The following is a 25,019-nucleotide window of genomic DNA, read 5'->3' on the forward strand; positions in this document are numbered from 1 at the left end:
CCAGGGCTTTATAAAGCAGCGCACAAGCGACCAGGGAGCGTTTGCGAACAGGGGCTGCTAACAGGGAGTTTCGCAAGGGAGTGTGGAAGGGGAGTGGGAAGGGGCGAGGGTCCCTTGCCGGTTCTATCTGTTTTCCCTTTATTCCCCTTAAAACTTTAAACTTCTTGCTTAAACAACTCTTTCAGCGGACAGGGGGCTGCAGACGGGAGTTTGACAGAGGGAGGCTTACGATGGTTAGGAAGACCCGCAACACCTGTGCCAGCACTGCTTCTGTCTCCTCCACCTGCGCCTGTAGCCAGACAGAGCGCCTGAGCATGGATGCTTCTACCCAGATCCTGGTGTGGTTTTGCAGAGACTGTAACTTGCAATTTCCACTTACTGATATCCAGGCTGAGGGGACCATCCAATGTGAAAGGTGCCTGCTGGTGGAATCTCTCAGGCAGCAGGTGGGAGAGCTACAGGAGGAGGTGGCTAGGTTGAGAAGCATCCGAATCCACGAGCAATTCCTGGACAGTGTCCATGTGGAGACAGCTGAGGTAGCTGTCCCAGGACACAGGACTGCTGATACACCACTGGTGGAGGAGGAGATGGCTCAGGGTGGACACTGGCAGCTGGTTACTTCTGGCAGCAGGCAGTGCTCCACCCCTGCTCCGAACCCTCCCGCTGTGGTAATAGGTAACCGTTATGCTCTTCTTGATACAGGAAAGAAGGCATCACCCCCTACAGTAAAGGAGGAGAAGCCTCGTACCCCTAAGGCTGGGAGGTCTGCTGCCACCACTGCGAATAGGAAACGTAGGGTAGTGGTGGTCGGAGACTCTCTGCTGAGGGGGACGGAGGCGCCCATCTGTCGCCCTGACATTTCATCTCGGGAGGTATGCTGCCTGCCGGGAGCCCGTATCCGAGACGTTACGGAGGCATTGTCGAGGATTATCCAGCCCTCTGACTACTACCCCATGCTACTCATCCATGTGGGCACAAATGATACTGCGTGGTGTGACACTGAGCGGATCAAGAGTGACTACAGGGCTCTGGGAGTACGGGTGAAGGAGTTTGGAGCGCAGGTGGTATTCTCTTCGATTCTTCCTGTCAAAGGTAGGGGCCCGGGCAGAGACAGATGCATCATGGAGGTGAATGCCTGGCTGCGAAGATGGTGTCGCCAGGAGGGCTTTGGCTTCCTAGACCATGGGATGCTATTTGAGGAAGGACTGCTAGGCAGAGATGGTGTTCACCTTTCGAGGAGGGGAAAGACCCTATTTGGACACAGACTGGCTAACCTAGTGAGGAGGGCTTTAAACTAGGTTCGACGGGGACAGGTGAGCAAAGCCCGCAGGTAAGTGGGGAACATGGAGACCTGGGAGATGGGTCGGAGACGAGAGGGAGTGTGGGCTATATTGGCAGAGAGAAAGGAGGGTCAGGACAAAACCGGGAGGAAAGATCAAACCAGTATCTTAGATGCCTATATACAAATGCGAGAAGTATGGGTAATAAGCAGGAAGAACTGGAAGTGCTAATAAATAAATACAACTATGACATTGTTGGCATCACTGAAACTTGGTGGGATAATACACATGATTGGAATGTTGGTGTGGATGGATACAGCTTGCTCAGGAAGGATAGACAGGGGGAAAAGGGAGGAGGTGTTGCCTTATATATTAAAAATGTACACACTTGGACTGAGGTAGAGATGGACATAGGAGACGGAAGTGTTGAGAGTCTCTGGGTTAGGCTAAAAGGGGTAAAAAACAAGGGTGATGTCATGCTAGGAGTCTACTACAGGCCACCTAACCAGGTGGAAGAGGTGGATGAGGCTTTTTTTAAACAACTAACAAAATCATCCAAAGCCCAAGATTTGGTGGTGATGGGGGACTTCAACTATCCGGATATATGTTGGGAAAATAACACAGCGGGGCACAGACTATCCAACAAATTCTTGGACTGCATTGCAGACAACTTTTTATTTCAGAAGGTTGAAAAAGCTACTAGGGGTGAAGCTGTTCTAGACTTGATTTTAACAAATAGGGAGGAACTCGTTGAGAATTTGAAAGTAGAAGGCAGCTTGGGTGAAAGTGATCATGAAATCATAGAGTTTGCAATTCTAAGGAAGGGTAGAAGGGAGAACAGCAAAATAGAGACAATGGATTTCAGGAAGGCGGATTTTGGTAAGCTCAGAGAGCTGATAGGTAAGGTCCCATGGGAATCAAGACTGAGGGGAAAAACAACTGAGGAGAGCTGGCAGTTTTTCAAAGGGACACTATTAAGGGCCCAAAAGCAAGCTATTCCGCTGGTTAGGAAAGATAGAAAATGTGGCAAAAGACCACCTTGGCTTAACCACGAGATCTTGCATGATCTAAAAAATAAAAAGGAGTCATATAAAAAATGGAAACTAGGACAGATTACAAAGGATGAATATAGGCAAACAACACAGGAATGCAGGGGCAAGATTAGAAAGGCAAAGGCACAAAATGAGCTCAAACTAGCTAAGGGAATAAAGGGGAACAAGAAGACTTTTTATCAATACATTAGAAGCAAGAGGAAGACCAAAGACAGGGTAGGCCCACTGCTTAGTGAAGAGGGAGAAACAGTAACAGGAAACGTGGAAATGGCAGAGATGCTTAATGACTTCTTTGTTTCGGTCTTCACCGAGAAGTCTGAAGGAATGCCTATCCTAGTGAATGCTAATGGGAAGGGGGTAGGTTTAGCAGATAAAATAAAAAAAGAACAAGTTAAAAATCACTTAGAAAAGTTAGATGCCTGCAAGTCACCAGGGCCTGATGAAATGCATCCTAGAATACTCAAGGAGCTAATAGAGGAGGTATCTGAGCCTCTAGCTATTATCTTTGGAAAATCATGGGAGACGGGAGAGATTCCAGAAGACTGGAAAAGGGCAAATATAGTGCCCATCTATAAAAAGGGAAATAAAAACAACCCAGGAAACTACAGACCAGTTAGTTTAACTTCTGTGCCAGGGAAGATAATGGAGCAAGTAATTAAGGAAATCATCTGCAAACACTTGGAAGGTGGTAAGGTGATAGGGAACAGCCAGCATGGATTTGTAAAGAACAAATCATGTCAAACCAATCTGATAGCTTTCTTCGATAGGATAACGAGTCTTGTGGATAAGGGAGAAGCTGTGGATGTGGTATACCTAGACTTTAGTAAGGCATTTGATACGGTCTCGCATGAGATTCTTATCGACAAACTAGGCAAATACAATTTAGATGGGGCTACTATAAGGTGGGTGCATAACTGGCTGGATAACCGTACTCAGAGAGTTGTTATTAATGGTTCCCAATCCTGCTGGAAAGGCATAACGAGTGGGGTTCCGCAGGGGTCTGTTTTGGGACCGGCTCTGTTCAATATCTTCATTAACGACTTAGATATTGGTATAGAAAGTACGATTATTAAGTTTGCGGATGATACCAAACTGGGAGGGATTGCAACTGCTTTGGAGGACAGGGTCATAATTCAAAATGATCTGGACAAATTGGAGAAATGGTCTGAGTTAAACAGGATGAAGTTTAACAAAGACAAATGCAAAGTGCTCCACTTAGGAAGAAAAAATCAGTTTCACACATACAGAATGGGAAGAGACTGTCTAGGAAGGAGTACGGCAGAAAGGGATCTAGGGGTTATAGTGGACCACAAGCTAAATATGAGTCAACAGTGTGATGCTGTTGCAAAAAAAGCAAACGTGATTCTGGGATGTATTAACAGGTGTGTTGTGAGCAAGACACGAGAAGTCATTCTTCCGCTCTACTCTGCTCTGGTTAGGCCTCAGCTGGAGTATTGTGTCCAGTTCTGGGCACCGCATTTCAAGAAAGATGTGGAGAAATTGGAAAGGGTCCAGAGAAGAGCAACAAGAATGATTAAAGGTCTTGAGAACATGACCTATGAAGGAAGGCTGAAAGAATTGGGTTTGTTTAGTTTGGAAAAGAGAAGACTGAGAGGGGACATGATAGCAGTTTTCAGGTATCTAAAAGGGTGTCATAAGGAGGAGGGAGAAAACTTGTTCACCTTAGCCTCTGAGGATAGAACAAGAAGCAATGGGCTTAAACTGCAGCAAGGGAGGTCTAGGTTGGACATTAGGAAAAAGTTCCTAACTGTCAGGGTGGTTAAACACTGGAATAAATTGCCTAGGGAGGTTGTGGAATCTCCATCTCTGGAGATAATTAAGAGTAGGTTAGATAAATGTCTATCAGGGATGGTCTAGACAGTATTTGGTCCTGCCATGCGGGCAGGGGACTGGACTCGATGACCTCTCGAGGTCCCTTCCAGTCCTAGAATCTATGAATCTATGAATCTAGAATACAGAGCACCAGATTTACCCCAGTGTAGGTAGGCACAAGTCCATTTGTCTACAGTGGAGTTACATGTGCATAATAAGCTACAGGCTGCACAAAAGTCATAGTGTGGAGCAGCTGCTCCTGCATATTTGAAATAAAAATACTGATGAGTCTGACTCATTGTAATACTGAAATGCCGAAAGACTGTGCTGCTCAGCTGGTTACTTATAAGTTCCCTGTTGGTTCACAGGAAGGAATTTTGGTGTGGTAATGGTGAAATTTTTCATTTGCCACTCCGGTTTCCATGCAGAAATTGGCAGCACACAATATGTATTGCATATAAATATGTGTGCATGAGCCTATGATTATGCACTGTAAGGTGGGTTTTTTTTAAATCATAAAACATGCTAACATGGATCCAAGATCATAAAAAGCCACAAAAATGTGGTAGAATCTTCTTGAAATCTCCATTGCTAAAAATAATGGGATTTGTGCAGGTTTGTTCCAGACATCGTAATATAGAAACTGGAATGGCTTAACGAGAAACACTTTTATTGTTTCATAATGCAGTGTAATCATTTTTTATGTTCTTGATATTAACTTTTACTGAAAAATAATATAAGTGAATTGCAGCTGGGATATAAAGCAACTGACACTACTATGAAATGAGTAGGAGTAGTTGAGCGATTATAAGGCTTTTGATTAAAATTGTATGTAATGTAGAGTGAATTGCTATGGTATCCCCACTGGATGACATTCATCACTGATGAGTTGTACATAATAATACACTTCTGCTGGGTATTCAAAATAAACGCGGATCAAATTGTTATTTTCAAATACTGCTTAAAAGTCTGGGGCTGATTTATTTTACAGACAGAGATGTATAGGAGATGTTTAAAAAGAATCTAAAATATAACAACTCCAAAATATGTATTTCTTATGTAACATGCTATAGGAGCTTCAAATAGAAACGTGAATCATAATTAATGGAATTTGAGCAATTGTAAAATCTTGGTTACAGAATATCAGCAACTGGGGCACTGCCTGTGAATTATTTAAATATAGAATTAACTATTTTTATTATTTATATTAACATTAGTGCCCCAAATGTGCTAGGCACTGTACTCTACACACATATAGGAAGATATGTTCTCGGTCCAGAAAAGTTTAAGCCTTGATCCAGCGAGGTACTAAAACACACAACTAATTTAAGCACATAAGTAATCCCACAGGCTTCACATGCTTTAGTAGCTTGCTGACGGGGCCTTAACCACTACCCACAGGTATATTCATACTAAAAATGAATTAAATTTACCTTAAACTTTCAAATAGTTGCAAGTGGTATTTACCATGTGGCTTACGTTGACAGGCAAAGTAGCTGGTAAAATCCTTTTGCCGCTGAAAGCCATATTTTAACTGTATTATTGGCTATTATTTGGAGTTTGATCGGCAATACGTAATTTTTTAGTATCTTTGTGTCTAAAAGAAAAGAGTGAAATTAAAATGACAGAGGATTCAGAAAATCCTGAACCAGAGATTTATGCTATACCTGCATCGGGTGTTGACAAATGTACCATCAACCAGTCTAGAACATATTTCCACTTGAAACTTTGCCTCCGTACACGTTACGTTTATGAGCAGTGTTTGAAATATGCTGTAAAACTGACTTGGGGTTTTTCTTGGGACCCTAGTCTTGACAACAGTTGTGGCTGTAACAGTTATCTCTAGTGTACACAGACAGCAAATCAGACCTGTGTCAGCTAAGCCATTTTAGCTAGTCGTCCTTCCTCCCAGTTCTCCCTGTGACCGGCAGTCCTATAGTGTGCGATACCTTAGGTGTAGTGCTTTGTCTCCCAACATTCTCTGTACTTTATGCTATGTAGCTGATAGAGCAATGATTTCTACGTCTATATACGTAACAGAAAAGAGCCATGCTGGTGTATCCATAGCCTGGCTGTAGCCATGGTATATACCTGATTGTCAGCCTCTGCTTCTCTTGGATCACTGAACATTCATGTTCACCATCTGAGATGGATCATCAGTCGTTTGGACAGAGTCCAACATAACAACTTTTGATTGCAATCTGGAGTGAATTTGTCAGGCCCTGCAGAGCTATGTTGCATTCTCTGCAGTCAGTCAATGTACAGGAAGGCCCCAGACAAAACTCACAAATTGAGAAGTGCCAAGCCATGTCAGAAGTTTGAGAAACTATTATCAAATGATGGTTTTGTGACTCCAGGTCAGAAAGGCAGACCTACCCAGAAAAATTTGGCTTACTTTGAGGCTGCACCTATGTGGTTATTGGAGAGCTCTCAACTCTCATCCAGCTGTGAGAAGAGGACAAGTTGCTTTGAAGAACCAGGTGTGAGTGAACTCAAAGACTAAGGGTCAAAAGTGGAGGCAAGGGAAGATGATGATGATCCTGGTGAGGCAAAGCATTCTAGGGATGAAAGACCATGGTACAAGCTACTCTGAGTGAACTCAAAGACAAAGGATCAAAAGAGGAGGCAAGGGAAGATGATGATGATCCTGGTGAGGCGAAGCATTCTAGGGATGAAAAGACCATGGTACAAGCTACTGTGCTGCATTAAGTTTATTCTTCAGAATGTTCCTCTGTAGTTTTTTTGGAGATGCAGATTAAAGATGCATTTAACTCAGAGCCTGGGTATTGCTAAATAAAGCAGAAGGGCTATTTTTCCACATATCCCATAAAAATTCACTGTCGTGGCTATTACATGTGTATATCAGGCTTGATTATCAGTTTTTTACATTCCCAATTTATGAAGGTGGCTTCAGGCTCAGAAATGCCCTTCTGAAGATAAGAAGAAATATTCACAGAGGGAATCTCCCAGAGCTGCACCACTACTTGCAATGGCTCTGTTCTCCAAGTTAGCGTTAACAAATTCAGTGCATACCATTGTGCTAAGTGGCAGAAATCAAAGTTAAAAGAGGAACTGGGCATTAAAAAAAGGTTCTTACCATGAGGCTCATACCATAGTGGACCCGGCAGCTAAACAGAGCAATGGAGCTTGGGTGAAATATTGCCACTTTAAATAAAGTGCAGTCATTTCATATCGTGATTCAGAAAATTCAAGAACTTTTGACACAATGGATGCCAGTAAGTTATGTCCCACAAAAGCACAGTTGGACAGATACGTCGTAACATTTTCCAACCTACAATCTTTATTTTTTCTGCTTCCTCCTTCCCCACAAACATCCCCAAATCACAAGGAGGAACTTGCTCATGTGGACTATGTTTTTTTCTGCTTAAAGCTACTTTACGTCATCAATGCTTTGTCAAGGAAGTCAGAAAGGCAAAACTTGAGAGTTCATCAACAACCTTGTGAAGAAAGAAGGGGATGAGAGGAGAAATGAATAGTTAATTCTCAGGTCGCAGCAGGAGCTGAGGAAAGCTCAGAAGATAGCCAGAGGTGGCAGATGAAGGAGGGGGATGAAAGGGTGAATGAAGTGCAGGAGGAGGAGACCATGTGCACACATGCATCACAAAAGAGAATTAAGAAAAATGGAACATGCTCAAAGGGCTTCAAATGCTCTAATAAACAACTGAGGGCTGCGCTGCTACCCTTAGAAACAGCCAGCACCAACATGAACAGCAAACCAGACCGAGTTATCCCCCATCAATCAGCTGGCTTCACTCCTCTCCAATGTCGTCCGACTTCTCTCCAGTGATCTCTTGCTGTCTCTGGTCTGCTAGCTAAGCATCACCCAACTACTTGGATAGCACAGGCAGACATTACATTTCCCAGTACACAAAGCTTCATATTTTCTTCCTTTTTAGCTGCATTTGTTTGTGTGCATTCAAACTAAATGGCTGTTTCATGAAACAATTTGTGATGAGCATGTGGCCACAAAGAAAACACAGCCCAGTTGGTTATCTATCCGAAATAGCTTTCTGTTGAATACAACATTTCAGGGAATACAATATCTTGGATAAAGATGAGTATTCAGAAAAGAATAAAATTAGGTTGTGATAGGGAAGTTCTGTATGGTCCCTAAATAAAGCAGGATTCCAGCACAGAATATTGTCTCCTTTTCCCAGTTCATGCAGAAGTGCCGGACAAGTGTACAGATGGCATATAATTTCAGATAATTATGCTTAGTCTTTTATATCAAGAATTGTACTGTTCCGTTTATCTGGGGAAGAGTGTGTCGCTTTAGTAATTAAATATATCAGGCAATTCACCTGTGGCTGTCTAGTGCCGTCAGACCTGCTTCATCCTTTTCACTGCCTGCAGCTTCTCTTAGATTGCTAATCAGCCTGTATATTCCCTGCTGAAGCTGACATCTTTCTGATGCTGATGGGGTCCATTTTTTCCCTTTGATTCTCTGCAGAACAGAGAGCTCAGAGCCTCCTTCTGAATAGAAATTGTAGGAGCTGTATATGTTATTGCCCAGAGGGGTGGATAGCAGATGCTGGAATTCAGGTTTACATTCTAATGCTAGCTTTTAAAAGCGTTGCAGCATTTGTTAAAGTGGAGGTGAAATTCTTTCGTTGGTATTTTTAAAAGGAACTATACGGATGAGTCGGTTGCTATGATATATGTGAAATAGTAGCAACGAAGCCTATGGTATAGAGCAGTAGTGTCAATTCAGAATGTGTAGTGAAACTAAATGAAAACAGACCAAAAAAATCCTGGTCATTTTTTAATGTAAAATGTGATCTGCTTACATTTCTCACAGTAAACCAAACCATAACAGTTAATACGAGACCTTTTTGTCAAGACCAGATAAAATCTAGGGCTACAGTATGTTAATAAAATAATTAAAACAACAAAATTCCTCATTGCAGTGTATGCTCAATATTTTCATACCATCACTGGCAGCCAGATATCTGAAGAATAATGAGCATGTTTCATAAGGAAGGGTCACTACAATGGCTTACGAGTTTCAGTCCAGTGCAGAGCCAGGACACACAAGCATTAAGTGAGGTTTTTATAAAGAGGTGGACCTGTGTATGTAATATGTGCGTACATAATTAACCTTCTATTCCCATGCGGAAAATTGTTTCCCCCTTTACACTAGTGTATATAGATCAGAATTGGGCCCTTTATGACTAGCTTGTGCCTGGGGAAGGCCGGAAAGAAAAACACAAATAGTCCGTTGCAGCTAACTAAATATACATTTGATGGCCCTATTGCGTAGCTTAAAGTCACTTGGAATAAGAAACCAGCTTCTGCGTGATGAACCTTTGCTAGGACAAAATACCCAGTGTCACTAGACTTACGGACCAGATCCTCACCCAGTGTAAATTTCTATTGACTTTAGTTGAGCTACGTGATTTACACCAGCTGAAGATCTAGCACTGTGTTCAGTCTAGGATATTTAGGGGGTGTCGGTTATTTTTTTGTGTTCCCCGGGGTTCCAGAATCTTTATATGATACCCAATCTGAGTTCATAAATCTTATTACTGCATTGCATATAAGTGATCATTTATTCCAAAAAGATATAGTTATAGATATAGATATGACCAGTTATAGATATTACCAGTTGGCATTTTTTCCATAAAGTTATTTGGTTTATAGTAGCTGTATACCATATTTTCAAGATATTAGCACTGTGCCACAACAGATTTTCCTACAACGTGCACTGAGGAGAAAGGCTTTATATTTACTGTGAGAGATCTGGACCCCTTGGTACCAGACAGCTAAAAGGGATTAAATACAGTGCCAGACATATTTGTTCATACACTGATATTATCCACTATAAGAAAATGAAACAATAAAAGTCCAGCAACCTAATTGTAAGGTCCTACTGTTTTCCAGGAGCACAGCGCTATGCAGAAGTTGCACTGCACACAAGTTGACAAAATAGTGGCACAGTATGATAAAGAAAAGTTATCTTATGAGAAAATGTTAGAGAAGGCAATCAAGAAGAAGGGGTAAGATATTATTTTAAAATGTTTTATAAGAATCAAAATAGATTTTTATGCTTTTACTGTCTGGAACAAAATATTACTAGAAAAGTAATTTATATTTAACTTACAGCAGCCCGACCCGGCCCTCCTCAGTCAATATAAATTTAATCTGCACGAGGATTTAAGGATTGGGCCCTAAGTGTTGTACTTGCTTTGCCTTACTGTAGTCCTCTATTTTCTTCGCATGTGACATTCAAACAAATTAATCAGATCAAATGTTCAGTCTCCATGGGCCTGCCCTTGCTCTCATTGAGACCAATTGGAGTTTTACCATTGGTTTCAGTGAGAGCAGGCTCAGAACCTCCGTGAATAACATCATCAGCCTTCGATCACAATTTGGTCTTGGAAAAAATTGGTGTATTAATCTTGAACTTTGTAGAAGGAAGCTCAAATCAAATAATAGGTTCTGCTTTACCGTCATCGAGAAAAGGTTCCTCTCAAAACAGGAACTGTAAATATTCTTTCAGATTCCCAGCTGGTTATAAATTGTCGTCTATGATGGCAGTGAAGCTACCTCAATTTGTGCTAGCATAGGATCTGACCCATTGTCTATATGCAGTTCTTAATTGCTCCTGAAGTTACTGGAATATTTTCGTCACAATTCATAAAATTTGTCTCTTGCAGTCCTAATAGGGAGAACCTAGAGATTTCTATAATTTCCAGGTTCCTGCTGTTCTCCAGTTGCTAGCTCTTTATTTTGTAGCTTCTTCTCCTCTGTTTTCCCCCTGTTGCTGACGTCTAACTCCCACAGTCCCTTTTTGATTAAATAACAATATTGTACTATTAGTCTTACAGTTAATCTGTGACCCCTGAAAAGCAGGAATGAGTTTCTTAGTAGAATACAGAAGTATATTAGCAGTTAGTATTAATTGTTCGTATTGTCTGACCCGGTAACAACATTTCCCTGATCCTGGAATGATTTCCCTCTCCGCCTCTCCCAGCAAATTTAATAAAATAATATTAAATTATTAATACTGGGCTGATGCTAGAGGGTATGCAACTGAGCTGTTGGGTCCAGTCTCTTATAGAATTATTTGCTGTATTGAGCTCAGGTGCCTTTTTGGCGATGGGTTCTTTCATAAACACTTTACTGTGTTTTATATAGTATTTGGATGAACAGTATTTGTAAAATATGTACGTGTGCCTGAAATGATATTAAACAAAACTCTTATTAGAAGTAGCAGTCTCCTGAAGCCAAAGAGGTAACAAGAATTCTCCACAATAAGTTATGAAAAGGCTACATGAACTTTCCAAAGTGTACCTTGAGCTGTTTTTACTCTAAGGAAGGACAATCATTATCAGGACCCAAATATTTCTTAGGCTGAGCAGCACTTCCAGAAACAATCCTAATAGTGCAAACAGATCACTGAAGTATTAGCTACACTCTGATTACAGGGAGAGCTGGTGAAATAGGAGAAGCTCATTTCAATTGACTAAACTGCAGCACATGGCTAAAGAGATGGCAGCTGTGAACTGGGATTATAATTAAGATGGCAGAGGGGGTATTCATTCCTTGCACCATTAGTAACAAACTGAGCACCATGGAAGTTGTACTTTATCTGCCGTCCAGGGAGAAAGGCTTACAGCTGTTCTGCATTTTGAGAACCTTGAGCCAGAAGATTTACAAATCAGTATTAACATTGGTCTGAGAAGAGATCGGTCTTCCCGCTCTTCTACGTCTAGGCAAAACAGCAAATAAACAAAGGCAGATATCAGATTTAAATGTGGTAATAACTGTCCATGACTGCATTAATCAGTGAAAACCTTTGTGTAAAACCTCTTACGATGACCTGAGAATGGGTGACTACGAGGGTAACTCATCCCAGTTTCACCTCCCTTAGGTTGCTGCCTGTATCTAAATTAGATCACCACAAGTTTCCACTGGCATTCATAACACTTCTCTGCTCTCAGGACCTCCTGAAGATTTCTGATAGTATTGGTCCGTGCTTTGGAAAACTAAAAGATTTAAAAATAAAAATAAACAAAAGTCTTAAGTGTAAATAAAGGAGTAGATGGCCTCGGGGGCGGGGGGGGGAGGATTCATGTTGGGACACAGAACCATTTACTTGTCACCAGTTTGACTCCATCCCAGGTCATGAATGACCAAAAGCCACCATCTGATGGCTATTCTGTGGTGCAAGGGAAAAGAACTGTTCTCTAATCCCTAGCGGATAGACGTCCTTATCATATAAACTATTATATCTGTGTGCATTCTTGCCAGTTTTAACAGACAGGCCAATGTGCTATATGCGCACAGATTTTGGTTTACCCTCTTATTCCTAAAAGTGGATCCTTCACATCTGGATCAAGGTACACTGAGGGGATAATGCAGGGGGAAGTTGACACTGCCACTATTTGTGCTGCTCTGAGCCCAGATTCAGCCAGGATCTCAAGCACATGCTTAAATCCATCTCTGTTCCACGGTACATTTAAGCACCTCCTTAAATGTAAGCACAGCCAATGGAACTTAAGCACTCGCTTAGCTTTTTAGGCATGCGCTTAGGTGCTGTGCTGAGTATGGGCCCTGGTTGATTGGCTAAATAATGTATTTGGTTTCCACTGCTGTCATTCTGGCAACTTTCATAAGCAATACGTTGATTTAAAATAAATTTAAAAAATTAAAGGCGTTCGATTTGAATTTGGTGCATACTTCATCAAAAAGGCAAAAATGCCTTCCTGAGAGAGATATAATACAGTCTCCGTTCTGGTTTTGTGATGCTTACATGTAGTTTTTTTCTAATGTATTTCCCACATGGCATGACATGTCTGTCAGCTGCATAATTTTCAGGAAAAAAATTAATTACAGCTTCATTCACTGACAGATGGACAGGATTTAGTTCCCTGTGCACTTGAGCAAGTAGTTCAGATGTGCACTACAAATGCCATACATGCTTATAAACCTCAGAGTCGGGGGAGCTTGTGTGCTCATGTTCCAACTCTGAAATGTGGTTGAGGGGGACCCAAGGACAGTCCTGGATTACCAGGGATGTCCAGGATCCAAACTGGAGAGAGAGAGTGTGTGTGTGTGTGTGTGTCTGTGTAAAGTTGTGGCATGGGGTGGGATTGTTGTAAGGGAATTTGTTCACATTTAGGACTGTATAGCCTAAAGCTTACAGACATTTTGACAGTCCAGAAGTGGGTGATTATGTTCAGCCAATTTTAACATTCCCTCACCGCAGATTGAATGCTACTTTTAAAAAAAAGGAATAAACAATAGGTACTGACTGTTGGAATTTTGGAAATTTTACTGATCAGTGGGTCTTTGAATAAATCTGTTTGATCCTCCTGAGTGGAGGTCATCTTCATAAAGCATAAGAAGCTTTAAGCCCTATCATGGCTAGATCCTGAATTCATTTACACCAGTGTAAAACAAAAGTAACTTCACTGCAGCCAATGACATTTCAGATTTAGTCTGATGTAACTGTCCCTATAACTCTATAGGACTTTCCAGAGTATCAAACCTATGGCAGAAATCTATGCAAAACCTTCCTTGCTGTGACAAGCAAATCAGTGATTAATCCTCATGGTGGCCCATAGGAAACACAAGGCACATCACTCCTTGTATTTCCAACCATGGTACGTCTATACTTACCCACTGGTTCGGCGGCAAGCAATCGATCTTCTGGGATCGATTTATCGCGTCTTGTCTAGACGCGATACATCGATCCCGGAAGTGCTCGCCGTCGACACCGGTAATCCTGCTCCGTGAGAGGAGTAGGTGGAGTCGACGGGGGAGCCTGCCTGCCGCGTGTGGACCCGCGGTAAGTACCTTCAAGTTCGAACTAAGATACTTCAACTTCAGCTACGTTATTCACGTAGCTGAAGTTGCGTATCTTAGTTCGAACTGGGGGCTTAGTGTGGACCAGCCCCTAGACTTCTCTAGGAACATCTGAGGATAAAGCTTTCTGCTCATTTCCATAAGTTAGCAGGACTTTGACATTAAAATAGGCTTTAAAATTGGCTCCATTTCCAAGATTGTGATTAATTTAATTTTACTTCAGCCAAGCAATAAATAATTTAATTGGGGCAAATCTTCAGCTAGTACAAATCAGTGTCGTTCCACTCAACGACAATGGACTCATGGTGATTTACACCAACTATGGCTCTGATGAGAATTTTTTTTTAAAGGGGCTGGACAAAAAGTGAAATAAAAATATAGTCCATTGAAATACCGATTTGTTCTAAAACCAAAACAAAAAGGCCAGGAAGTTTGGTGTGTGAATTTTCATGCGGTTCTAAGAACCTTTCGCTGCAAGAAAAGGCATGACAGGTCGGGGTTTGAAGGATGGCTTGACAATTTACTGACTCTTGTAAGACTTTAATTGAAAGCTTTCTTGGTGCTGTAATGGAACTTTTGATCCTACATTGTATGCTGCCACCTCTCCCAGCACAAAGTCCAAGTAACTGAGATTTGTGAAGAGAACTGCTGTGGGAGGGTGGAATTTCAGCACTTTACCCACCCCCCAGGCCAGTTATTGGGTGGCAGCATAACCCCTTTGCAGCTATTCTTCCAGCCTGTGGTGCCCCTACAATACCAGAAGACCCTTGCCACCCACACTGAGCCCTATTAACTTTAACTCGGCTCCACATGGGTGCCACGGTCCTGCTACATGCATTCTGTTGCAGGATCAGGGTCTGTGTGAGGATTTGGTGCTGTTGGATCCATGCAAAGTTCAGCTCCAAAAACCTGAATGTAATGGCATGGGATCTGTGCCAGCTACTCCATATTGGCCTGTTTGGGCCGTGCAGATCCTCTTTCATGGCACACGGGTATGAAGACCAATCCTTGCAGTCATTTCAGCTTTGCTGCAGCGGGGCACTCGCTGTAGGTAGCTGTACTTGACAGTAAACCTTTTTCTGTTAAAGATGCAGAAATCACAATGGAAACTAGTAATCAAGATACATTTTTCATGCCTCAAACCAAAAGGTAGCAAAATTGGCTTTAAAACAAACAAAACAAAAATCCTAACTAGGCAGTGAATCTGTTTGCAGGTTTTCAGGCTGAAGATTAATTTTATTGGCTAAAAAAGAAACCAGCATCATGGACTTGCTGACATATCGTTAGTAATTGAATAATTGTGGGTCCTCTCTAGAAATAACAGGTGAAGTGTGTTTGAATTGCATGATCGGTAAGCCGATAATATTTGTAAGGTGTGAATAAATTGCTAGAAGAAATAATTTCATTCCAATACACTACAGTACTTCATCATTGACTAACCTATTCATTAGTATGAGCTGACTGGATGGGAAGATATTTAACTTGTGGCACACATTTGCAATTTTGCTTTTTTAGAGGAAGTAATTGTCTTGAAATGAAGAAAGAAACTGAAATTAAAATTCAGGCATTAACGTCCGATCACAAATCTAAGGTAAGAAAACATGCCAGTGTTAACACATGCAACATTTGAGATCTTTGGAGACCCAAATGGTAGTTTATTTTTATGAAAGCAGGTGAATGATTTTCAGCAATAATGACATGCAGAAAAGAATGGGAGTAACTCGGTGTCTAAAAGCTTTTGGTTTTTTATTCAAAAAGAGCAAAATCCATTTCCTGATCTTAACAATTTTTGAAGAGAGTATCATGTTCCTAGTTTTGTTTCCATATGAAACAAAAATGTTTGGTCATTTTGTTGTAGTTTCAGCTATGCAGGCAACAGAGGAAAATGTGCTATATGAAAATTGGAATTGAATTTTGCCACCAAAAATATGTAGGTAAATGGAATTAGCCGCTTGTTAGTTTTACATCAGTGTCACCTTGTCCAACACCCTGCCAGACACTTGACTCTCCCTGTGCCTTCACTGTCTCTCTCCTGGGCCCATCCCATTTGCATCAGATGTACTACTTTGTTACTTCTTACTTCTCCTTCTGAGGTGAATCAGTTGCTTTCTCCAAATTGCCTGTCCCCAAATAACAGCACCCAAGATCCAGTCCCAGTTGTTTTTAATCAGTTGTTCTCAAGCTACGGTCATGGACCATTTTCAAGAGTTGCATGGAGCTGCTCCCTTGCAGAGGTAAAACATTGTCAGTCTTCATGCTAGTTGTGATGCAGTATGGAACTTATCTAGTATTTCCAGAGATTTCCTGACCAATTAATTTTTTTAGCTAATCCTCATTCAGTGCTTTGCTCACTTGCTTCCTGTACTACTTTGTCAAAGATTTCTCTGGTGCCATTTGAACTGCTGTCAGGTTTGTGGTTGATGTCAAAGTTAGAGGAATAGCAAATACACTGTAGGATAGAACCAGCTGCAAAATGACCCAGAGAGATTAGAATAGAGGAGATTGAAAACAACAGGGGATTTTTACCTAATACATGTAAAGTCTTAGACACAGGGAGAGGCATCAAACACCACAGATACCGCATGGGAGAGGTAACCAAGCCGCAGTATTAAGCAGACTAAGACAAGCTCACTTTCATCTTGTCCCTAATATCACGCATTCATGTAACCAGGACACGTAGATCTTAGTTTTCTCTCCTTCTGCAGCATGTTTATGGCACTCTGTTAGTGTAAAAGGGTAATGCCCTGGGCAAAATATGTTTTCCCTGGATGCATAGGGCTGGTGGAAGAGTGCTATGTGCTCCCCATCACCTTATTTGCCTAGGCGGATAGAGGCAAGTTGAAGATGAGGGGCAAACTGGCAGCCAGAGGAAGCATGACTAGAGTGTACTGTGCTCCAGTTCCATAGGGTCGGTAGAGTAGCCCATAGGCAGCTGTAGGAAACCACTCGGGGTTGCTCTAAATTGTATCCAGCAGAGCCCGGCATCTGGGAGATGCAAAGGCAGCTTAAACTCCTCCTCCTCCATTCTGGTTGCACCCCCGAGCGCCACAGCTCAAGGGCCGTAGTTTGCCATTGCTGCAGGGAAGGTGTGAGGTTGGTCTAGGGAAAGGAGAGTATCTATCAGAAAATAGCAATCTTAACAACATCGCCACAATAGGAAATGTCAAAACCACTGTCTGAAATAAAAACGGATTGTATTGGCAGGTTGATAGAAGAGAAGCTAGTTATAAAAATCAATTTGGCTAACAACTCTAGAGAGAGCATTGCAAGCTAGGCAGTAAGCTTCAATACAAAGCAAAGTGTAAAATCTTAAAGCTTTACAGAATAGAAGAGTCTTTGATGTGACCTCAGCTGCCCCAAACCTGGTTCTAATATACATGGACATTTAAGTGTTCACTAACCTTCTACTTCCAATGAGTCTGACTGATGATTTTTTCCCCTTCCCACAAGCTGATTTGGATATTAGGGTATGTCCTTTTAAAATGCCCACTTCCAAACAGATCCTGTCAAATGCGTAATCCGTCCCCCCAACAGATGGATGGCTTGCTTTCTTCTCCATGTCTAGCTTTAGGTTGGGATTTTCAAAGGACCCTAAGGGAGCTTGAGCTGCTTTGAAACTTCCACCTTTTGTGGCTTTACTGATCCCACGGAACACTTCGATGCTGGCTTTCGCTTGTATCCCACCTGGGTGGTTTGCTCCAGACCAAATGGAAATGTAGATTTCTTCTACTCCCAACAGAGTACAGCTATGCAGATAGAAATTACGTTGGAAAATCCTGAGAGATGCCGAATTCATACAATTCCTATTGAATTCAGTGGGATTTGTAGATACTCAGCAGCTGTTCAGAAACCTCTCACCATTTGACCCATTGATTTTAAGATCAAGTGAGCTCATCGGATTAGCGAGCTCCGAGGATTAATCCAGCATGTGTCAGATGCACATCATCCCCATGGCACAAGATGTGTAAAAAAAAAAAAATTTAAATACTATGCAGCTATGCCCATTACCAGTAGTAATGGTCTACAGAGACTTGCTCCTCTATGCCGTGGGTACAAATCCAGGCCAAGTTTGACATGAAATACTCACTTTGTTTTGAATGCTTTTAGGTAGATTAGATACCAGCCTAGCTTGGAAAAGGCAGGCAGCTCTTCATTATCAATGAGGAATCCAGTTCTTAACACACAACGTATTCTTCGTTTGCTTGTACCTTTGGCAGAGAGTCTAGGCACTGGTTGCCTTGAGAGGTGCTCTGCTCTCTCGAATGTCTCTCTCACCTTTCTTGTTTTGCTCTCAGTGCACTGAAAGAGCCTGTTCAGCTGTATGCATCTGACTGTGGGTCACCTGCCTAAAATACGTTTGAGAGGAAGTACGTCTTGGGGGTACATGCTCCTGAGGGGATTGGCATCAAAGTCTCACTTGGGAACTCTGTGATCGCAATTTTGATTTGAAGAATCAGGATTAGCTTCCATATAAGAATGCCCAAAGGCTATTAGTTTCCATAATAGCACTTGAAAAAAAGGCCTCCCTGAAAATAGATGATTTTTTAGTGAGATTTTGTGTGCATTTATGGAAAAGTAGGGTAGCTTGTCAAAATAGCATAGCTAATTATGAAGGGATAATAAGGTATATCTTTCTATTAGTTACTTTTCTAAATCATTGGAGTACACTATACTATTATAATAACAACTCTGATGGTTTAGACTTCTTCACATTGTCTCTTGGGAACTTTCCAAAACTTTAATCTTATTATTCTTGCGAGTCTTGGGAGCTGAGCAAGAAAAGAATACTTGTCAGATTCCCTGCTGACTTAATGAGCATAAGACACAGCTATATAGCCTAGCTACAGATTCAGGATGTATTAAATATAGGATTTCTCTGAAAAACTGACTGTGTGAATAAGATTCTCTCCACAAAATCAGAGCCTGTGTTTAAGCCCTTGGAGAAATTCATCCCACTAGATATTCTCAATCTCTAATTTTTTTTATTTTATATTTTTGAGGCAGCCAAGAATGTTTAGCAGTTGTATAATGAAGCATACATTTCAGGAGGGTTTAAAAAGAATTGTTGTACAATTGAAGGGTATTAATTCAGTCTCTTTACGTAGGGCAGCTGGGTAACAGAGAGCCCTAGTAATGAGGATGCATTTTATTGTGTGTTTAATATCTGGTGTTTATAATACACTGTAGTTTCCTTTGTGGCTTCATGTCAGTGTGGAGCAGTTTGCTTTATGTAATTTAGTTCTTGCAATTTAGCTGAGTTTTGTAAGACTTTTGTAATTATCTTGAAATGATCTCCACTGCATTAATGACTGACCTTATATTATAACAGTGAGAAGTACTGACAAAACAGTCATTGTTCTTTCTCTACAGGTAAAAGAAATTGTAGCGCAGCACACTAAAGAGTGGTCAGAGATGATCAACACCCACAGTGCCGAAGAGCAAGAAATCCGTGATTTACATCTGAGCCAGCAGTGTGAGCTACTGAAAAAACTGCTGATTAATGCTCATGAGCAACAAACCCAACAGCTGAAGTTTTCTCATGACAGGTGAGCAGAGCAGTGTCATCATTCAGCATCCTGAGAACCCGTGCACTGGTGACGGGATTATCAGGGTATAGCATCAGAGCAGTCAAATAAGGTATCAAAGGAAGAATTGAGGGATAATGGAGCAGATCCTCAGCTGGTGTAAACTGTCCTAACGCCATTTACACTAAGGAACTTGAATTCAAAAGGCCTGAACCAGAAAGATGCTGAGCATTTGCAACTACCTTTTGAAGTTGATAGGAGCTGTGGGTGTGAAAACATTACATTTTTTTTCTGTGTAACTACCTCACAGTTGCACATTGTTTTAATAAAATATCACGTTGTAATCTCCAATACGAAGACAGTGCTGCATGCCAGCATTCTCATTGCTTTTATATTTAACTGCACTGTTCACTTTGAAATGAAATGAAATGCAAATAATAGTATGACCTATCTCTAATATAGCACTTTTCATCAGTAGGTCTCAAAGCACTTTACTAAGGGAGGTAAGTATCGTCATCCGCAGTGTTATACAGACACAGAATAGAAGCGGAGGAATTATCTCATTGCACAGTCTATGATGTGAGGAAGTCCACAACCATATGAATTTACTTAATATATACTATTTTTAAAAGACCTTCCTCAGCATTGGTCTGGTAGGAAGCCCAAAAAGCATCAACGACGTCACATCTAAAGAAGCTAACTGAGATAATTTTCGATTTTAACAAAATTCCTGAATGAAATAATGTAGTACCTTAGCATAAGACAGAATCCATGCTGAGACCTGTGTGCTTCCATCCTACAGAGGAAATTGTCGCCGTGAAAGGTTTTAATATGCTCATCTTTATGTTACTCTCCAAATTAGCTCATTTATTCAAGCTGTCTAGGAATATGTTTGTTTATTTTATAATTAGATACTTTGTAAAGTATTATGAAATACATTAAAAAGACATTATTTTACAGATCCTAGTTCTGAGACCAAGCAGGGGAAGAATCAGTCCCTAGTACAAGTTAGAACAGCCTTTGGGGTATTCTGTTATGCCGTTGCAACAGCCCGCAAAGGAACCACAACCATTTTGCTATCCACCGTCTTGCTTTCTGATCCATTTTGTAATCCGGTATACTCTTTCTGATCTATTCTGCTAAATTATAGTTTCTTTCCTGGAGGAATAGTTCTTCTAATCTCTCTTGAAATGTTTTTATTTTCATTTCTGTATCTACTTCCTTTGTTCTCTTATCTACGTTGGGCTAAATTTATCAGTGTGGGGAGATATCTTTACCAGGAAAACATGTGTGTCACCTAGGCTATATAGAAATGTACTTTCTTCATCCTTTCCTCACAGTTCGTAGCTTTAGATTTAGAATTTTCACATCTCCATAGTATTTTAATGGTTCTGTATTATCTTTGGAAATAAGTTCTTAGTACTGAATTGCTTATTTAAAATCATTTTCATTTGTACCATACTGTTCTAAGTGCTGGTCTGATTTTTCAGAGGTGCCGAGCACAACACATTGATTTCTGTGCATGGGTAAACTTTAAATAATGTTCTGTGCCATCCAAGTTAGAGATCTTTTTGGTTTTATTTGTTGCTGTCTCTGTATTCACCGCTTATCCAGGGATTTTTATCCAACCCGTTTGTATAAAGATTTTCCTGCATGTCCACAAACCAGAATGCTTCTGAATGTGAAATATTGGATTGTTGATCATAATACCCAAAAGGGGCTTCATGCTTCATCACTTGTAGACTGTATAGAATACATGAAGCATATGTAACATCCAAGAGTCAGCTGAGCAAGACACGTGGAAAATAAAGGATCATCTTGAGAATAGAAGGGGCAGTTGACAGTATGCTATTCTTTCAACCTCTCTATTAACTAGAGTAATGAGACATGCTGAATAGCTATCAAGACAGTGTTCAGAGTGGTAGTAGAGAGATCGGTAATCTGAAACGATGCAGATATCTGCTGAAAAGTCGAACCTTTTCCACTCGTGGTCGAAAAAGCAATTACAGCTCACGCTTGGACTGACCGGATTGAAAGCAGAAAACAAAAAATGCTTATGACTGCAATCTGCAGATTGCCATTGCACATTCAGGGGGGCTCTCCAGCTCCAGGATGTATGAGAACTCAGATGGCTCTCAGAAAGTCCAGCTGCCTCTGGCTCTGTCCATTTAACTTTACTGAATTAGAGATACTGTGTTTGGAGCACATGAGAAATTAGAAAATCTGGGAGTCAAACTGACATTTCTGACTCAAATGCATCCAAGGTTAACTAAAATGTGTTGGTAATGAGTCAGAGAGAGAAAAACAAAAGTATTTTTTAAAACAGGGAGAGATCAGCAGATGAGTGGAGCAGTATTATTCAGAAAGCACCAAATTGCATTAAGTAGGATACAATACTGATAATATATGATAATTGACTTCAGTGGACTTTAATTGTTTTAATTAATTTTGTTTGTAAAGTGCTTTGAGATCCTCAGGTTTGAAGCATTAGAGACATGCACAGAATTCTTTGAGTGGGTCAGAATTATTACAGATTGGATTGCAAATTCTCTGGGGCAGGAACTGTAACTTCCTAGGGGCAGGTATAGTACCTATCACAATAAGATCCTGTTCCAGCCCTTTGGATGTTAATGCAAGGGATGAGCTTTAGATTCAAACCTGTGACCCATATGGCAGCATGTTTTGCTGTCAGTGCCTGATCTGGTCTTCTAAGCCCTGGTCTACATTGGGGTGGGGGGAGGTCGATCTAAGTTACGCAGCTTCAGCTACGTGAATAACGTAGCTGAAGTCAACGTACTTAGATCAATTTACCGTGGTGTCTTCACCCCGGTGAGTCGACTGCTGCTGCTCCCCCGTCGACTCTGCCTGTGCCTCTCGCCAAGCTGGAGTACAGGAGTCGACGGGAGAATGCTCGGGGATCGATTTATCACATCTAGACTAGACGCGATAAATCGATCCCCGCTGGATCGATCTCTGTCCACCGATCCAGCCGGTAGTGAAGACATACCCTTAGTCCCAGAAACAAATTATTCCTATTGATTCCAAGGGGAAGTGTATTTCCTGATATACTAAAATATCAGTTTGTTTGTTTCCAATTTGTCAGCAGTGCACTTAGCTAAGCTTGTGCATAGTTGTCATGGAAAAGATAAAGATGGTTACATATTGGTGGATGTTACTTTCTTCCATTATACTACATTTTGCAGCATAAGGAGAATTATGCCCCTTAACTGCTTTCTGTATAAAATTATTAATTTTATATATCAACGCCTAAAGCACTATAAATAAAAAATGAATTATTACATAACTGTTGTTAAGACAGTGTGATTTTACGTGCTTTCAAACCTAAGACAGAAAATAAATGCTTATTCCGTATTGTGATTGTTTGCATAAAAAGTGCTGTTGATAGAATGAAAAATCTCTCTTAAGTATATTGTATCTTATTGTTGCTATAATACCACTGCTTTGAGTTTTGTATTGATATTGTATTGATCATTAAGAAATGTTTCACAATATAAAGCCTTGGAGAAGTAAAGGCTGCGTCTTCATTAATATTCTTTTAGTTGAATGAAAATGTGTGGAAGTAAGCAAGGTGCAAAGTAAAATAACATTAATTAGTAGTGTCTTTCACAGACAATAAAACATTTGAAATTGAAAGGATAGTTAGTAAACTTAAATATAAATTATTTTTCTGGCAATATGTCACTACCTGCAAGCAATTTAGCAATATTTTCCTGTCAGACTCCTCCCCTTTTGTACTTATAAAAAAATTAAAATACCAGCTATTAATGTATAATCATTTTTATCTGTACTGTACTTAAACATTCACTGATACGTCATGGAAAACTTTGAAAAAAACAGTCTGTCTAGAAACAATTGTGTGTCTAAGGGACACATACCATAGGTTACCTAATTCTCTTGACTTCTTTTGTTAGTAAAGACATTTGTGTGAAACATTTCTTGCAGTAGGAACTCATCCATTCCTGCTGCAGATTCCTCACTTCAAGTCCTGATCCTCTCTGATGTCAGTCAGTTGAGGTGGCGATGGCTGTGGTGTCACAAATAACATATTGCAGTAGGACTTTGAGGAAAGAAAAAACAGCAGCTCTGCCACAGAATGTGTGTGTGACTTTGAGAAAGTTTGACTAACCTATACGTGCATTAGTTTCCCCGTCTGTAAAATACAGAAGAAAACGTCTTACCGTACAGGGGTAGAGTAAAACTTAATTAGTCTTTTGTTGGTAAAGTGCTTTGAGAGCCTCAGGTTAGAAGCAAAGAAATTCTTGAGTGGATTAGAATTATTACAGATTGGACTGTAAAATCTATGGGGCAGGAGTTATAACTTCCTGTGGGCGGTCTAGCACCAAGCATAATAGGACCCTGATCCTAGCTGCATCCTTTGGATGTTACTGCAATATTAATTATTATTATTATTATTACTTTACTGAAGATAAATTAGAATATTCATGCGAACAAGTAGGCTTTATCTTATTTACTCAGAATAGGAGCTTTGTGAAATCTAGGTAGCATTTTAAAAAAACCACTCAGTGCTGGCCTAACTTTGCTCCCATTGAGGTCAGTGGTGAAATTCCCATCAACTTCAGTGGAAGCAGAGTTAGGCTGGAGCTGAAAACTTTTAAAAGTGCCACCTAGTCTTTTTTTTCTAACTCGATTTTGTCATCTGTGCTGTTTGTGTTGCAGTTGTTTTTTCTATAACTTCATCATCCTATACCAAACACTAGGTGAAGTTCAACACCAAATCATAAAAATCAGACGGATATGCCAGAACTAGCAAATGTTAATATTATTCGTCCTCTCCTCATACATTCTCTGCACAGAGTCTTTGTAAATTTATTGTGCAGTTTTAAAAGGCAAGTCACATTTCTTAAATTACTGATAATAGCTCTTACTCAGTCAAATGTTCTAAACTACAGAGACAGCACTGTATTTTTGTAGCCTGTGTAATTCAAAGTGTAAAATGCTTAAAACCATTCCTTCAAATTGTTTTCTCTGTATCCTCCTGAGATTTGTAAGTGCTTGTTCAAACATACAGTCCAGTAGGAAGAAGACATTCTTTATATAGTCTGTTCTTTCTCCTTCTTTAATACTTCAGGGACAACTTTAGCCATTATATAGAAAGGTATCAATAAGCTACCTTAACAACCATTAACTATCACATTTCAGTTTATAATTATTTTGTTCGTATTTCTCTAGGGAAAGCAAGGAAATGCGTGCCAACCAGGCTAAAATTTCTATGGAAAACAGCAAAGCCATAAGCCAGGATAAATCTATCAAAAATAAGGCTGAAAGGGAGAGGTAAGTGTCAGATCCATCTATGAGAGGCGGTATAATTGATTGATCTGTGCACACATTGACTAAAGTATGCTTTGATGTGTGGGGAAATGGCTAATTGTTATGCTGTATATATTTTCGATGGCTGTTTCTGGACAATTTTGTGTGTGTGTGTGTGTGTGTGTGTGTGTGTGTGTGTGTGTGTGTGT

At 40.6% G+C, this 25,019-nt stretch overlaps 1 protein-coding gene across 1 annotated transcript in view; it reads left to right on the forward strand.

Annotated features, from left to right (window-relative positions):
• PLCB4 (phospholipase C beta 4) overlaps positions 1-25,019 on the forward strand; it is a 318,918-nt gene that overhangs the window by 284,073 nt on the left and 9,826 nt on the right. The window contains exons 33-36 of the mRNA XM_029911893.1: positions 10,067-10,182; positions 15,512-15,587; positions 19,367-19,542; positions 24,733-24,834. Of these exons, the coding sequence (XP_029767753.1) occupies positions 10,067-10,182; positions 15,512-15,587; positions 19,367-19,542; positions 24,733-24,834 (470 nt within the window). The remainder of the gene's footprint in view (positions 1-10,066; positions 10,183-15,511; positions 15,588-19,366; positions 19,543-24,732; positions 24,835-25,019) is intronic.

The sequence above is a fragment of the Terrapene carolina genome, unplaced genomic scaffold, assembly GCF_002925995.2.
Source record: "Terrapene carolina triunguis isolate 2854851 unplaced genomic scaffold, T_m_triunguis-2.0 Scaffold132, whole genome shotgun sequence".
Lineage (NCBI taxonomy): Eukaryota > Metazoa > Chordata > Testudines > Emydidae > Terrapene > Terrapene triunguis.